The 14,172-nt window shown below is 31.8% G+C and overlaps 2 protein-coding genes across 2 annotated transcripts; both read left to right on the top strand.

Moving 5' to 3' along the window:
- The first annotated feature begins 3,720 nt into the window (after positions 1-3,720).
- LOC140805226 (suppressor of disruption of TFIIS-like) lies at positions 3,721-6,034 on the top strand. Its single transcript, XM_073161465.1, has 9 exons — positions 3,721-3,851; positions 4,270-4,336; positions 4,424-4,489; positions 4,574-4,671; positions 4,746-4,783; positions 4,910-4,997; positions 5,087-5,422; positions 5,514-5,579; positions 5,726-6,034. Exons 1-9 carry the CDS (start codon positions 3,849-3,851, stop codon positions 5,876-5,878), a joined length of 915 nt encoding a protein of 304 aa, XP_073017566.1. The 5' UTR covers positions 3,721-3,848; the 3' UTR covers positions 5,879-6,034.
- Positions 6,035-8,902: 2,868 nt separating this feature from the next.
- Positions 8,903-13,033, top strand: LOC140805029 (uncharacterized protein At5g02240-like). The gene is made up of 7 exons (XM_073161208.1): positions 8,903-9,130; positions 11,312-11,583; positions 11,668-11,704; positions 11,788-11,885; positions 12,197-12,258; positions 12,397-12,520; positions 12,607-13,033. The coding sequence occupies exons 1-7, from the start codon at positions 9,076-9,078 to the stop codon at positions 12,724-12,726; spliced, it is 768 nt and encodes a 255-aa protein (XP_073017309.1). The 5' UTR covers positions 8,903-9,075; the 3' UTR covers positions 12,727-13,033.
- Positions 13,034-14,172: the final 1,139 nt, after the last annotated feature.

Raw genomic sequence — 14,172 nt, 5'->3', positions numbered from 1 at the left:
GAGCAATGATATGTCACCAACGTACACTTATTTGGCGTGATTTACCCAAACAAAAATAATAAAAAGTTACTGAAAATTTACTTTAAGAAACCCATATGTAAAATGAAATTGACTTTTTTATTTAAAAAAAGAAAAAGGTGAAAGGTACCAACAACTTGTTTAAGCACGTTGATACTATATTAATAGTTTATTTGTTAAAATTAAATTAGATGTATTTCGATGTTTGAATTGTTTGTATAAATTGAAATATAATATTGAGACAATTTTCTTGGGAATTACTTCTGATTGTATTACATTTATATTATCATTATATTTTATATTAAGTTTCAGTATGCAATATTTTAATTTGTTTATAAATTAAAAAGAAAGTGAAGGGGTCAAATCTTATAATATTTAATAAAATTTGAGAAATTTTTTTCGAATCTAAAGATGATATAGATAACCTTGTAACTAAGAGCAACTCCAACCCTACACCAAAATGGTGTAAAACACCATTTTGGTGCAATGTTAATTGCTCCAACCAGCACTATATTTGACACCAAAATAGAGTATTGCTACAGTGTTGCACCAAATTTGGTGCAACACTGTAGCAATAGCGTTGTATTTTTATTTTTTTTTTAATTTTTTTATTGTAGTTTTACTTACTCTAAATATTATATAATTAGTTTTTTAATCTAATTTAATTAAAAAAATGTATTATTTCAAACAATAAATTTTAACAAAGTGATTTTAAAAAACTTGGATATTTTAATTTAATACATAAGTAATAAAGATAATATTATTATGTTAATAAATTATTTGTGATAAATTAGTTGTAGTAAATAAAATAGTATAAAATATGCCATGAATATCTTAATTATGTAGTTATAATTAAATTAATTAATATTGAATACAAAGATACAAGTACAAAAAAAAAAATTAAGATTTGAAACACTAGTTTTTTGAAAATCAAAGAAAATGATACAAAATTAAATAAACAAAGTTGGATTTACTTACTCACTTCGCACTACGAGATGCACTAATCGACCATTTATGGGATTTATATAGTAATTCCGTTAATTAAAAGTTGGATATTTGTGTGTCATTTCTATTTTATAAGCATCATTTGAATATTGGTTGTATGTTAGTAATTTATGTTCAAAATATTTATATGTGTGATTATAATTTTTTTGAATGATTAGTTAATTACATTTAATTAAGTAATAAGTTTAAGTATGTAAAATTAATATTAAATATTAGAATTTTTTAAATTAATTATAAAAATATATTTAATTAATATTTTAATTCATTTTTATATATAATGAATTTTAATATAGAAATGATTTTAGATATTAGTGATATTTTAATTATTGTGTTTATAAATATTTTGTGAAAACTAATATTTGTTGTTAATAAAATAATAGAGAATATTCCGAGAATATTCCTTTTAATGTAGAGTTTGGAGTTGATGGGTTGGAGATGAATTTTATATTTGGTGTAGGAATTACACTATTTTAAAGTTAGTGCGACACTAAGATAGCGTAATGGGTTGGGGATGGTCTAAGGAACTCTGCAAAACTTTATAGCTGGAAAGTTGGAATATTACCCTTCGAAAAGACGAAGATTCAACAGATGACACACAATTGTGCGTATCCGTGTTTATCAAACCTAATTTAGCCAAACTTTTGGTAGTGATGTGTAACGCCTTAGATTCAACGACTGTCCTCACTGTATCAGGACGATTTTTTCCAGCATGCTTATATCTTCACTCACACGGACCCCAAAAAACCTCCCAAGATATCACTGATCCAAGAATTGCCTCAAGTCAAGTACGCTTAAGAGTATTACTTTTTGTTGTGAATATCGGTAGGGTTGACCCGTCTCACAGATAAAATTCATGAAACCGTCTTACAAGAGACCTTCTCAATCTCATTAATCATTTCCATTATCTGTTCTTAAATCACACTCCAAAAAATCCTCATTCTTTTTGATAAAATTGTGTATTGTCATTGTAGCCGACACAATTAAGTTCAATCTCGTCTGACTAAGAACTATTTTACAGACATCATTTGAAACTTTTTTATTTCACACACCAAAAGTGTGTTCAATGGTGCCACACAATGATGAATGCAAATGATTGAAGGTCTCCAGATTACTGTTGTATGAAAATACGCACAATGAAAATATGGAATGCGATATTTGGATATAGAGTAGGTCTTTTATTACACGGATCAACCCTACCGATCGATATTCACAATAAAAAGTAATACTTTTTCATAGATGATCCAAATAAAATATCTGTCTCATAAAATAAGACTAGTGAAACTGTCTCACACAAGTTTTAATGATATCTTTAACGTGATTTTACAAATAAATTAACCATTAAGCAATGAAAATAACTTATAGAGCATAATGTAAGATATTTAAATCGGTCTCATACTTAAAATCTCCAACATAAGATAAATATATTTTGACATTAGAAAGTTCTTAGAAACAGCGGAAATCACGAAAACCACCGTCGCATTTTTAGTTGAACAACCTTTTTCTACCAATAAATGGAACTTGCAAGTGGCATGGTTTTGATTCTTTGATGTGAGTGCAGTCAATTACGCCCTGGAAATTTGTGTAACCAATAACATAACATTTGATAAAGACGATATAATCAAGAAATTTTTTGACCATTTACCTTAAAAATGAGGAAATATAGCGAATTTTCTTGAATATATGGGTGAGTTGTGTTGTGACTAGAAATGATCTTATCCAATCAAGAGACATTTTTGTATGAGATGTTAGAACGTTATGAAATGAATGCGTAATGTGGGAGAAAAGGAGGGGTGTGAATTTGATATATTAAAGATAAGAGTTTCGTCGAAATAATCGATGATAATTGTGGAATATTATAACTTTTTAAGGATAAAAAAGTTAAATTATAATTTTAAATAATTAACAAAAAATATAAAGAAAAAACATTTCAATCTTATTTTTAATTTTTTTGTTATAAATTACAAAAGTTGAAGCAAAAGCAATACTCACAAGACAAAAACTTGTGTGAGATGGTCTCACGAGTCGTATTTTGTGAGACATATATATCTCTTATTTGGGTCATCCATGAAAAATTATTATTTTTTATGTTAAGAGTATTATTTTTTATTGTGAATATCGGTAAGATTGATCCGTCTCACGGATAAAGATTTGTGAGACTGTTTCACAAAATACCTATTTTACTCACAAACACTTCAAAAAATTTATATTTAGCCAGTTAGAATCAAGGAAATGCTTCTTAAAAACTCTTTCAAACACTACTAAATCTTGAATAGAAAGATTTTTTCGAACGTTTTATGAATTTCCATTTTATCATTTATTATGCACAAACTACTTTCTCCTTTTTTTTGAGGCAGACGAATCTCATTGTCTGTTCCATTATATTTTGAGATTATAGGCGAATTAAGTACTAAAATTTATACGTTTGGCTTTCCAGAGATGGTCTTGATATCAAATTATATTAAAAATTGGTAAATAAAAATTTACGAATATTGTCTTTTATCGAAATATGATGTTATAATATTGTATACGCAATCATATTCATATACGTAAATTGGTATACACCACTAGAGTCAGCAGAGTACAACTGTCAGAAGTATTTAAATATATTATTATTATTAATTAATTAAAAAATATCACACGTAATATATTTTCAATATTATTTTTTCCCAAATTAAAATGAAATAGCACAACGGTTCGTCTATTTAAACCCAGCATATGCCTCCATATTACCTCCCCCCTCTCCTTCCCATTCCTTCTCTCCAGAACAAAGGTTCTGCCTCTGAAACTCAGCTCTATTCTGTCAACTTGATCCTCATTTCTCAAATATGGTATGCTTTTTGTCTGGGATCTTCCCATTTTCTCATTTTCATGTTTCCGAGGCTTTGGCAGGGAATCCCACGATCATAAGTTTTGGAACTTTGGCTTAAAATATGAAAATTTTGAACTTTTATAGATGAAATGACTTTTAGTTCATGGGGTTGAAAAGGGGTTTTCCAGGGAAGGAACAAGGATTCTTGTCAAGATTTTAAAATTTAAAATTAATTTTAAAAAAGATTGCCCTCTCCATTAATTCCTTTTTTTTTTCGTCTGTGTCTTCATATCTGCATTTCCATTCTTTGTTATTAGTCTTCTCTAAGCTTGTTCTGGCTTTGTGAAATGAACTGCATTTCATGTCAAATTCGATTAATTTTACATTAGCCGTGCAGTCAATGTTTAGTAATTTCATTTTTCTACTCAACTTGTTAGATTAAAATGGAATATGAAGACCTGTATAGACAAGTTCAAAGGCCAAAATACGACTGCCTTCTGTTTGGTGAGTTTTTTTTTAACCATTAAGAAATAGCTTCAAAGTTGGAATTGCTTTATAAAATTGACATTGTTGTTCTTTTTTCTTCTTTAGATCTTGATGATACCCTTTACCCTCTAAGCTCTGGTCTTGTTACTGCTGTTCTTAAGAACATTCAAGGTAATTTTCTTACACCCCAGTCCCTTTTTCAAGTAAAGTATTGAATTTTTTCATCGGAGTGTGATTTATTATGTCCCCTTTCAGATTATATGATTGAAAAGTTGGGTATAGAAGAGTGCAAAATCCCTGATTTATGTAACCTACTTTACAAGAATTACGGTACAACAATGGCTGGTCTTCGGGTATGGTTATTTTCCTTAAAATTAAAGAATGAATTTTGTATGAAAGACCATTTGTGATATAGTGTTTCTTGCAGGCAATTGGCTATGATTTTGACTATGATGAATATCACAGGTAATTTACTTTAGAAAAACTTGGCTTACTTGATTACTCTATTTTCTTGTTCTTGAGTAAAGAATGTTGTATGATGTGTGTAATTAATCAAAGTTTCAAGAAGTTCACAAGCTCTGAATTGTGCAGTTTTGTCCATGGGAGATTACCTTACGAAAATCTTAAGCCCGACCCTGTACTGCGAAGCCTTCTTCTAAGCTTACCTCAACGGAAAGTTGTAAGACTTTGTCAGATTTCGTGACATTCACATAGTTAGCCTTGTTTACATTAACACAGTATAATTCACTCGATTGATTCGATAAACAGATATTTACAAATGCTGATGAGGTCCATGCTATTAAAGCTCTGAGGAGACTTGGCGTGGAAGACTGTTTTGAAGGGATCATTTGCTTTGAAACTCTTAATCCTACTCACAAACATGCCGCGTCCGATGACGAGGACGAGATTGAATTTCTCGGAGCCAATCGATCTTCTGATGCTTTTACCTACGGCCCTCGAAAAATTTTCGACATTATTGGACATTGTTCTCAAACTCATACAGTAGTATCATCAGGATTGCCCAAGACACCAATTGTCTGTAAACCATCAGAATCTGCTATCGAAAAGGCTCTCAAAATTGCTAACATTGATCCCAACAGAACAGTGAGTTTACCGATTTTTATCCAAATATTGAAGCTTACCACCTTTTCTTGGATTTGGTTATGCTTACAAGCGTTATTCTTTCACATTGCAGTTGTTTTTTGAGGATAGTATTCGCAATATTCAGTCCGGGAAACGAGTAGGCCTCGACACCGTGCTGGCAAGTTCTTGTTTATCGCTTATTTGAACTCCATTTTCAAGAAAATATATCTAGAAAACATGTACATGTAGCTTAAACTCTACATGAAATCTGTATTTCCATCACAACTCACAGTAATCTGTATTTTCGGGTTGTTGTCGAAGCAGGTTGGGAAATCCCAGAGAGTGAAGGGATCAGATTATGCATTGGAAAGTATTCATAATCTTCGGGAAGCAATACCGGAGCTGTGGGAAGCTGAAAAGCTTGCTGAAGCCATTAACTATTCCGGGGTACCTCTGGAGGCTTCTGTTATAGCTTAGATTTTATGCTATCATTTTCTTCCGAGGAAGATAATCAAACCAATGTTCCATGGGGGGAGTATTTCTTACATTTATGTAAGATTTTTTAAATTTTCAGTTGATTTAAGTAATGTAAATGTTCTGTTATCGTTAATAGAAAGTTTAATCTTCCAATAATCTGGTGATTATGGCCACAGTTTTATTAAAACACGCTACATCCATTTCTTTCAAGTCTTCCAGACTGTAACCAAACCACCTGCGGCCAGACAAGTGCCACCAATTTGATCCAACAAATTTCTGAATTTTATGTATTCTAAATATTAATTGAAAATATTTAATATGTCATTCATATTTTATGATCGGTCATTTGTCGTTATTTTTGTAGTCCATTTGAATAATTATACCTTATGCAATTCATAGTAATTGAATTTGTAATTTTACGAAAAGTTATAAACACAACGACAATACAAATAAAATATTTTTGCTAAACGTCACGTTTTGATTATTTTAAATACATTGTCGGTCTCTAATATGATAAATTAATTAAGTGAAATAGATTTTACTACCTAATCAACAAGGCATTTGAATCTTGTTGAATTCAGTAACACCACTTCGAATTTTTCTTTTATTTATTTTTTACAGGATACTCAAAATCTTTGCCTTTCACATCGTTATGTTTTAATTATTTCCCTCTATATAAGTCGTAAAATCGGTTATATTATAATGTAAATTTCGAAGGTGTCTCCCTCCCAGCTTTCAATGAATTAAAATATTCCATTAAAAAATTAATATATTGAAATATTTCTCATTTTAAAAATTTAGTGAATAAAATTGTGTTAATGAATTTAATTTTATACAAAACTATCCCCAGTTAAAACACACACATATATATAGAGGGTTGTTACCCTGCACCCTTGGTTGCAGGGTAACCGTCAGCTGTCGCCCACATGTGCATTTTCTTTTCTTTTTTTAAAACAACGTTTAGCGACGGTTTTTCAGCGTCCGTCGCTAATAGCGACGGAAGATAAAAAACCGTCGCTACACGTCTAATTTTAAAAAAAAAAAAGCCGGACAGAGGGGGACAGAGGGGCATTCACAAAATCGATTCTCCCGTGCAACCTACCGCCCACAACACAGAAAAGTTTGAGAGAAACACAACACAAAAAAGTGAGGTTCAACTGAAGGCAAATATGGAGATCTCGTACAAGGTTTTTCCGTGCGCCTCAAATCCTAAGGTAAGTCAATGTTGTCGGAAAATTTCTCACTCCCGGTAGAATTTGTGCGTGAATGTGTTAGAAAACCTCGGGTATAAAAATATGTGCGTGAATGTAAATCGAAGTTGTTAGAAATAAAAATTTGGTTCGATGTATGTGTGAATGTAAGTGCGGCTCAAATAAAAATTTTTCCGTGCGCCTCAAAAGCACAGTTTGCTTGAAACCTCACAATTTTATGAATAAAAAAGAATTTAAAAGCTCGAGTTTCTCTCAAACTTTTCTGTGTTGTGGGGCGGTAGGTTGGACGGGAGAATCGATTTTGTGAACGCCCCTCTGTCCCCCTCTGTCCTGTTTTTTTTTAAAAATTAGACGTTTAGCGACAGTTTGTTAAAATCCGTCGCGATTGGCGACGGATTCTTAAAAACCGTCGCTAACTGTTGTTTAAAAAAAAAAAAAAGAAAATGCACATGTCTGTCGCCCACGGTTACCCTGCACCCTTGGGTGCAGGGTAACAACCCTCATATATATATATATATATATATATATATATATATATATATATATATATATATATATATATATGTATATGTATATGTATATGTATATATATATACACACACACCAATTTCAACACTCTTTTTCACAAAAATATTTGAGAATTTTGAGACACTACAAAACGAGGAAGAATGTTTTTCATTTCTTTCAAATAATATATATTTAACAAAAGTTTGTGTGAGACGGTCTCACGGGTTATATTTTGTGAGACAAATATATATCTTATTTGAGTCATCCATGAAAAAATATTATTTTTTATACTAAGAGTGTTACTTTTTATTGTGAATATCAATAGGATCGACCCGTTACATAGATAAAAATTCGTGAGATTGTCTCACAAGATACACACTATATATATTTTTATTCGAAAGATTCTAATTTATAACTCACACAATTGTCATCACTTGCATATTTGATGAAGGTAAAATTTGTGTGAGACGGTCTCACGGGTCGTATTTTGTGAGACGGATATTTTATTTGGGTTATCTATGAAAAAATATTACTTTTTATACTAAGAATATTACTTTTTATTGTGAATATCGATAGGATTGACCCATTCCATAGATAAAGATTCGTGAGACTGTCTCATAAGAGATCTACTATTTGATGAATGGGAGAGTGAACTTTTTAATGAACCATGCAATTAATAAATGTAAGTAAATAAATACTCAACTGTTTTAAAAAATAAAATAAAATACTCAACCAAATCTATAATTAGAAATAAATAAATAAAATAATGCAATCAATTATTCAACTGCCTATCCAGAAATTAATGGAGATGAAGGTGACGGGTACAAACATAATTACTATTATTACTTTTTTCCCAACCGTCCATTTAATATCTCTCAAATTAATTTATTTTAAGAAAATTATGACATTTTGTGAGATTTGGATCTTTTACTATGTTGAAAATACGGTATCATGTGCTGCGTATTTTTTTACACGAAATAATCACATGATCATCTCGTTTAATATGACAACTTTTTAAATTTATCTCAGATATCCACAAAATGATCATGTGATAATTTCGTTTAAAAGAATACACAACATCAAATGTTGTCTTTTCAACTAAAGGATCCAAATCTCATTTTGTGTGCTTTGTTTTAAGAAATAGTAATTCCATCATTTATATTTTTAAGGGGGAAAAAAGTAAAAAAAAAAAATCATTCATAAATTATTGTTAAAAATTATTCTAACATGGTTATATTTTAAATAAAAGTTATTGATAATAATAAATTAAATATATGCAGGGCATTAACAACGAAGTATAGAAATTTATTTGCCATAAATTCAATCTTGTTGGTCATCTGCACACCATAAATATTGATCGATTTAAGTCGCCAGCACAAATCCATTTAGCTGAAACTGAAAGCTCTCCCATTTTTACATCAATCAATTACATAAAATCTAACGAAAGAAGGGAATTCTAGAAGAATTTCAGTGTTTGCGATGTCGAATTTTGACAAAAGGACTGTTCTTGTAACGGGTGCTGCTGGTAGGACAGGTAGAGTATTCCTCGCAGCCCACCTCTTGTTTTCGTCTAACTTTTTTTTCCTGTCTGTTCTTTATATTCTCCGTAGGAAAATTGCTTTATTTATAATGGGCATGTGTATGCATTCGATCCATTTTGATCTGCTGTTTGAAATCACGCGGGGTTGATCTTTTTTTGGTGGATGGCAACTTTTGCTGCTGGGATTCTTCAAATTGTTTGTGTCGAATGGTTTTGATCAGGGGTGTTCATCCGTCGATTCGGTTCGGTTTTCGATTTTTTATTTCGGTTTTCGATTTTTTCGGTTTCGATTTTACAAATATATAATCCGATATCCGAACCATTTTTCTTCGGTTCGGTTCGATTCGATTTTCTACCGAAATGGTTCGATTATTTCGGTCGATAATTAGGTTTTGATACAATTATTTAAATTAACAATATAAAAATATTATAAAATATAATATGTTATTTTTCTAAATGATTTTTAGTAAAATATTTAAATATAAAATACAAATGAATTACATAAACAATAATCAATTAAATATTATTCAAAATAATTCTTCATTCACTAATATCATCTCAATAAATAATATAAAATAAAAATAACATTATTAATTTAATTAAATTTCGGTTTTTTCGGTCGGTTCGGTTTTGACATTTATAATCCGAAACCGAACCAAATTAATTTCGGTTTTAACATTTATATCCGAATTATAAAATTCGGTTTTCGGTTCGGTTTTCGGTTCGATTTTTTCGGTTTGGATTTTCGGTTTTATCTGAAGTTTGAACACCCCTAGTTTTGATGGAGTTATTTTGGGATTTTGGTGCTAATTATTGTAGATAATTTGTGAATTGAGTTGTTGATTCAGCGTCTCCATGATGCAGAAATCGTAGGTATGTAAGAAAAGATCCAACTTTTCATTGCTGTAATGTCTGGAATAATACTATAGTTTCTTCATACCTTGCATGATTTTCCCCCGTGAGAATGTTGAATGAGTTTCAGATTATTCAAGGGTGCATCTGGATCGAGTTTGGATGAATATGATTGACAGTTGCATTTCTACTATTGGATTTGAAATGAGTGGATTCAAAATGCTCAACTCAAATCCATTTGATTATTTGGTTGAAGAACTTAGTTAGGTGTTTTAAATTACTCATTTAATCCCAATATATATTTGTATATATTTCTAAAGGGTTTGAAATGACCACCAACTACGAATCATTTCAACTCATTGGATTTTCTTGATTTTAAATCTTCTTTCATATCCAATTATGTTCCTCCAAACACAGCCAAGAGGAATTTAAGTTTCACCCTTCTCAATTTAAAGTCTTGTTAGGTAATTACCATGGATTCCAATGAAAACAAATTGATGTTTTTTGAAATTGAAGTTTTAAATCTTGTTCTTGAAAATTCTTTCACCCAAGTTGAATCTGTCCATCCAAACAAAGCCTAATTTTAATATAAAGATGTGAGCTATGAGCCTTTGATATAAAATATTGTAAGTCCGAAATGTTTAACCAGATCCCTAGTTCTATATTTTCTTTCTATAGTTTATTGTTTTGCTTTTGAGATATCTATATTGAACAGAGTAGAAGGTAAGACTTGAAGACATGGTTATTAGAAGTTCAAGCAACACTAAGATGCATCGGTGTCGTAAAGCTTAGGTGCAAGGCACAAGGCAAAATGCAGGTTTTGTTAAACACGTGGATGATCTGCTAAATCCAAATTATTTTGAGAAATTTCATCATGTATGATCGAATAACTTTTCGAACCATTAAATGACTATAAGAAGAATTGTAATTTTTATAAGAGAACACGTTGGATTTACCATCTCTGATTGACACACGCCTAAAAGGTGTCCTAAGCCTTTGAAGGACACTATATCTTTAGTCTAGATGCACATTTTGTCTTTTAAAAACCGTGCTTCAAGTGTTGGAGAAAGAAAAGTAGAAGAGAAGAGAGAAAATTTTATATGTTATTTTCATATGTGTTTACTTCACTGCCTTTTTTTACTCCATTTCTTATGTAAAATCCACTATCGACAAGTAAATTTCTTTAATTCGAATCTGAATGAAGAAGAGCACTAGAATCTTGGTATGGGTTGCTTTTAGCAGCTTGAGATCTAGCACAGGAGTTTTATGACTGCATGAAGTTTCTTGGTTTCAATTTTGTGCTTACTTGCTTGAGCGTTGCAGGACGAATTGTTTATCAGAAATTGAAGGACAAATCTGATGAGTATGTTACTAGAGGTTTGGTAAGAACCGAGGAGAGGAAGAAACAAATTGGGGGAGCAGATGATATTTATATTGCAGATATAAGGAATGCCGAGATCCTTATTCCAGTATTTCAAGGTGTTGATATTCTTATAATACTAACAAGTGCTGTACCAAAAATGAAACCAGGGTTTGACCCTCCAAAAGGGGGAATGCCTGAATTTTATTTTGACGATGGAGAATTCCCTGAACAGGTTAGTATTTCACTATTTTGGCCTATTATTAGACTGCTTTTAATTTGAGGCTCTTGCGTTTCTTCATCTTTTTATTGTTTCCAGGTGGACTGGATTGGACAAAAGAACCAAATAGATACTGGTATGGGTGTGCATGAAGTTCTGTTTTTTTAGTTTTTTGTTTCATGTAATATTAAAGAACTATAAAATGTTCATGTTCGACAGCCATTACTGCTGGAGTGAAGTATATCATATTGGTTGGTTCAATGGGAGGAACAAATCCAAATCACCAGTTGAATAGCCTTGCAAATGGGAATATATTGGTTTGTATTTTTTGCCATGACACCTCCTTTACTAGGCTAAAGAGAGTGCTTTAAGTTATTAGAGTTGTATAAAGGAGTTGAAAAATCATTTAGAGACACAAAAAAAAAAGGTGTATTCAAAGACATCATTGCTAAACATGTTCTAGAAATATATCCAGTCTCACTTGGCGTTTTGCATCTTTGAATATCCGATGGAGCCTAATGCATTTCAACCCTGCTAGTCAAGTTAAAACATGATATTATATTAGGTAGGATTACTTACTTATCATCAAAACGATTACTGGAAGTAACTTCCTGTATCTCCAACACAGATCTGGAAGAGAAAAGCAGAGCAGTATTTGTCCGAGTCAGGAATTCCATATTCTATTATCAGGTATTCCCAAATTCTCTCCTCTTCGCCCCAAAAAACTGAACAAATACCACAAATACGATGTAGAGGAATGAATACTATCCATAATGACCATTGCTCCTAAAATTGGACCTTTTTCTGAATGCCTCTTTTATCGGTTAGAGCTGGAGGCTTGCAAGATAAAGAAGGTGGACTAAGAGAGCTACTCGTTGGAAAGGATGATGATCTTCTTCAAACTGAAACAAAGACACTTTCAAGAGCTGATCTTGCGGAAGTTTGCATTCAGGTGGCTAACACAATTGGTTTGTTTTCTCGATGCATTTCCAGCTTCGCTATACCGTTTCTTGATAGCATAAACTTGTGAATGGACAGGCACTGAACTTTGAGGAGCTGAAATTTAAGGCATTTGACTTGGCTTCAAAACTTGAGGGAAGGAGCCCACCGACGAAGGATTTTAAGGCTCTATTTTCCCAAGTCACTGCTCGTTTCTGATTCAGCACGGAGCCTATCAATTTAATGGTAGCCGTCTTCATGTCTCGTAACTTATGGTAATCTTAATTTTAAAATTTGAGATTTGAGAAACACTGTGATCGTATACTGTGTTCAAGTGCTTCTCTGTTTTCACGAAACGTCGACCTTGCTGCAGTTGTATCCTGCATACTTTGGTCTAAGTAACTCGACCATCAGTTTATGTGTGTGATCTTTTGATAGATTTTGCTTATGACAACAGTTCGTACGCAAGTCCTACATAGTACTGGAAATTTATGCTTCTTTATTTCAACGAATATGAATGTGATAATATCTCTATTTAAATACAATAAGGTTGTGTTTGGAATGAATTGTTTGGGTTTGAAGAGAGGGACTATGATTCAGATTTCAGATGTCTCTAATTTACGAGGTTTCATAATCCTTCACTTCGACCTTAGTAAATCCAAAAATATCCAAACATACATAAGCAAATAATATGGATTATTAATTTTCGAATTCATCAATCCAATCGTCGATCAAATGTTTCGAGCGGGTCATTTGGCTCGACGGAGAGAAAATTAGTTATGGCTAAGGAATATGATATGGTTACGTGCATGAGATAAAAGACAATTTGCAGAAAATTAACCATACAATCCGGAATTCGAAAGCAATGTCTTTATAATTAATTATATTTTTGAACTTTCATTCTCCTTTTGATAAAAGTCAACCTTTTTGGGCTATATAAATTTGAAATATTTTGGGATTAATGTGCTTTATAAAAGTCAACCGCCATAACATATATATATAAAAGTCCAACATGTTATTGTCAACGTGCCAAGGTTTATAATCCTCCAATTATTTAATTTTTTGTCTATCAGCTGATTTTTACTAGGGATGTTAATGGGTCCGGGTTTTACCCAGACCCGCAATAGACCCGCGTGTATGGGGTGGGTTTGGGCATACTAAATGGGTCATGGGGTGGGTCTCGGATCCAATTTTTCAGACCCGTCAAGATATGAGGCGGGTCATGGGTCCTATAATGCCAGCCACATACCCGCCCCATATATATGTGCATATAAATATTTTAGGGTTTTAGTTTTATTAATTTTCATTTTTTTAGTAGCTCACTTCAACTATAACGATCTTACATATTCTTATGCTAGTAACTCTTTTTTTTTATGTAATTCTTTATGTCGTGAAAATATTTTATTTGTTATTATTAAGTGTGGTCGAATACATGAATTAATTTTCCATAATGTTGTATTTAGAGGCTTGTCTGTTTCATAATTCAGTCATGTGAGAAGAAAGATTACTTTTTTATTTTTAAAAAATTCAGGTCTCACGGGTCTACCCGGCCCCATTTCGTACTCGAGGTGGGGTGGGTCCGAAGAATATTTAACCGGGGTGGGGCGGGTAATGGGTCAAAGTTTTTTTCATGAGGAGGGTCTTGGGTTTAGCCAAATCCGCTCC

Source organism: Primulina eburnea, chromosome 11 (genome assembly GCF_022965805.1).
Source record: "Primulina eburnea isolate SZY01 chromosome 11, ASM2296580v1, whole genome shotgun sequence".
NCBI classification, from domain to species: domain Eukaryota; kingdom Viridiplantae; phylum Streptophyta; class Magnoliopsida; order Lamiales; family Gesneriaceae; genus Primulina; species Primulina eburnea.
Note: the sequence above shows the minus strand (reverse complement) of the source record. Positions and strands in the feature narration are given on the sequence as shown.

Excerpts from the sequence above, each read along its gene's own strand:
- LOC140805226 (XM_073161465.1), top strand. Across the intron at positions 4,337-4,423 it reads ATACGACTGCCTTCTGTTTG|ATCTTGATGATACCCTTTAC; the intron begins GTGAGTTTTTTT and ends TTTCTTCTTTAG. Across the intron at positions 4,998-5,086 it reads GCTTACCTCAACGGAAAGTT|ATATTTACAAATGCTGATGA; the intron begins GTAAGACTTTGT and ends TTCGATAAACAG.
- LOC140805029 (XM_073161208.1), top strand. The coding sequence starts at position 9,076 with ATGTCGAATTTTGACAAAAGGACTGTTCTTGTAACGGGTGCTGCTGGT. Across the intron at positions 9,131-11,311 it reads GGGTGCTGCTGGTAGGACAG|GACGAATTGTTTATCAGAAA; the intron begins GTAGAGTATTCC and ends TGAGCGTTGCAG. Across the intron at positions 11,705-11,787 it reads AAAGAACCAAATAGATACTG|CCATTACTGCTGGAGTGAAG; the intron begins GTATGGGTGTGC and ends CATGTTCGACAG.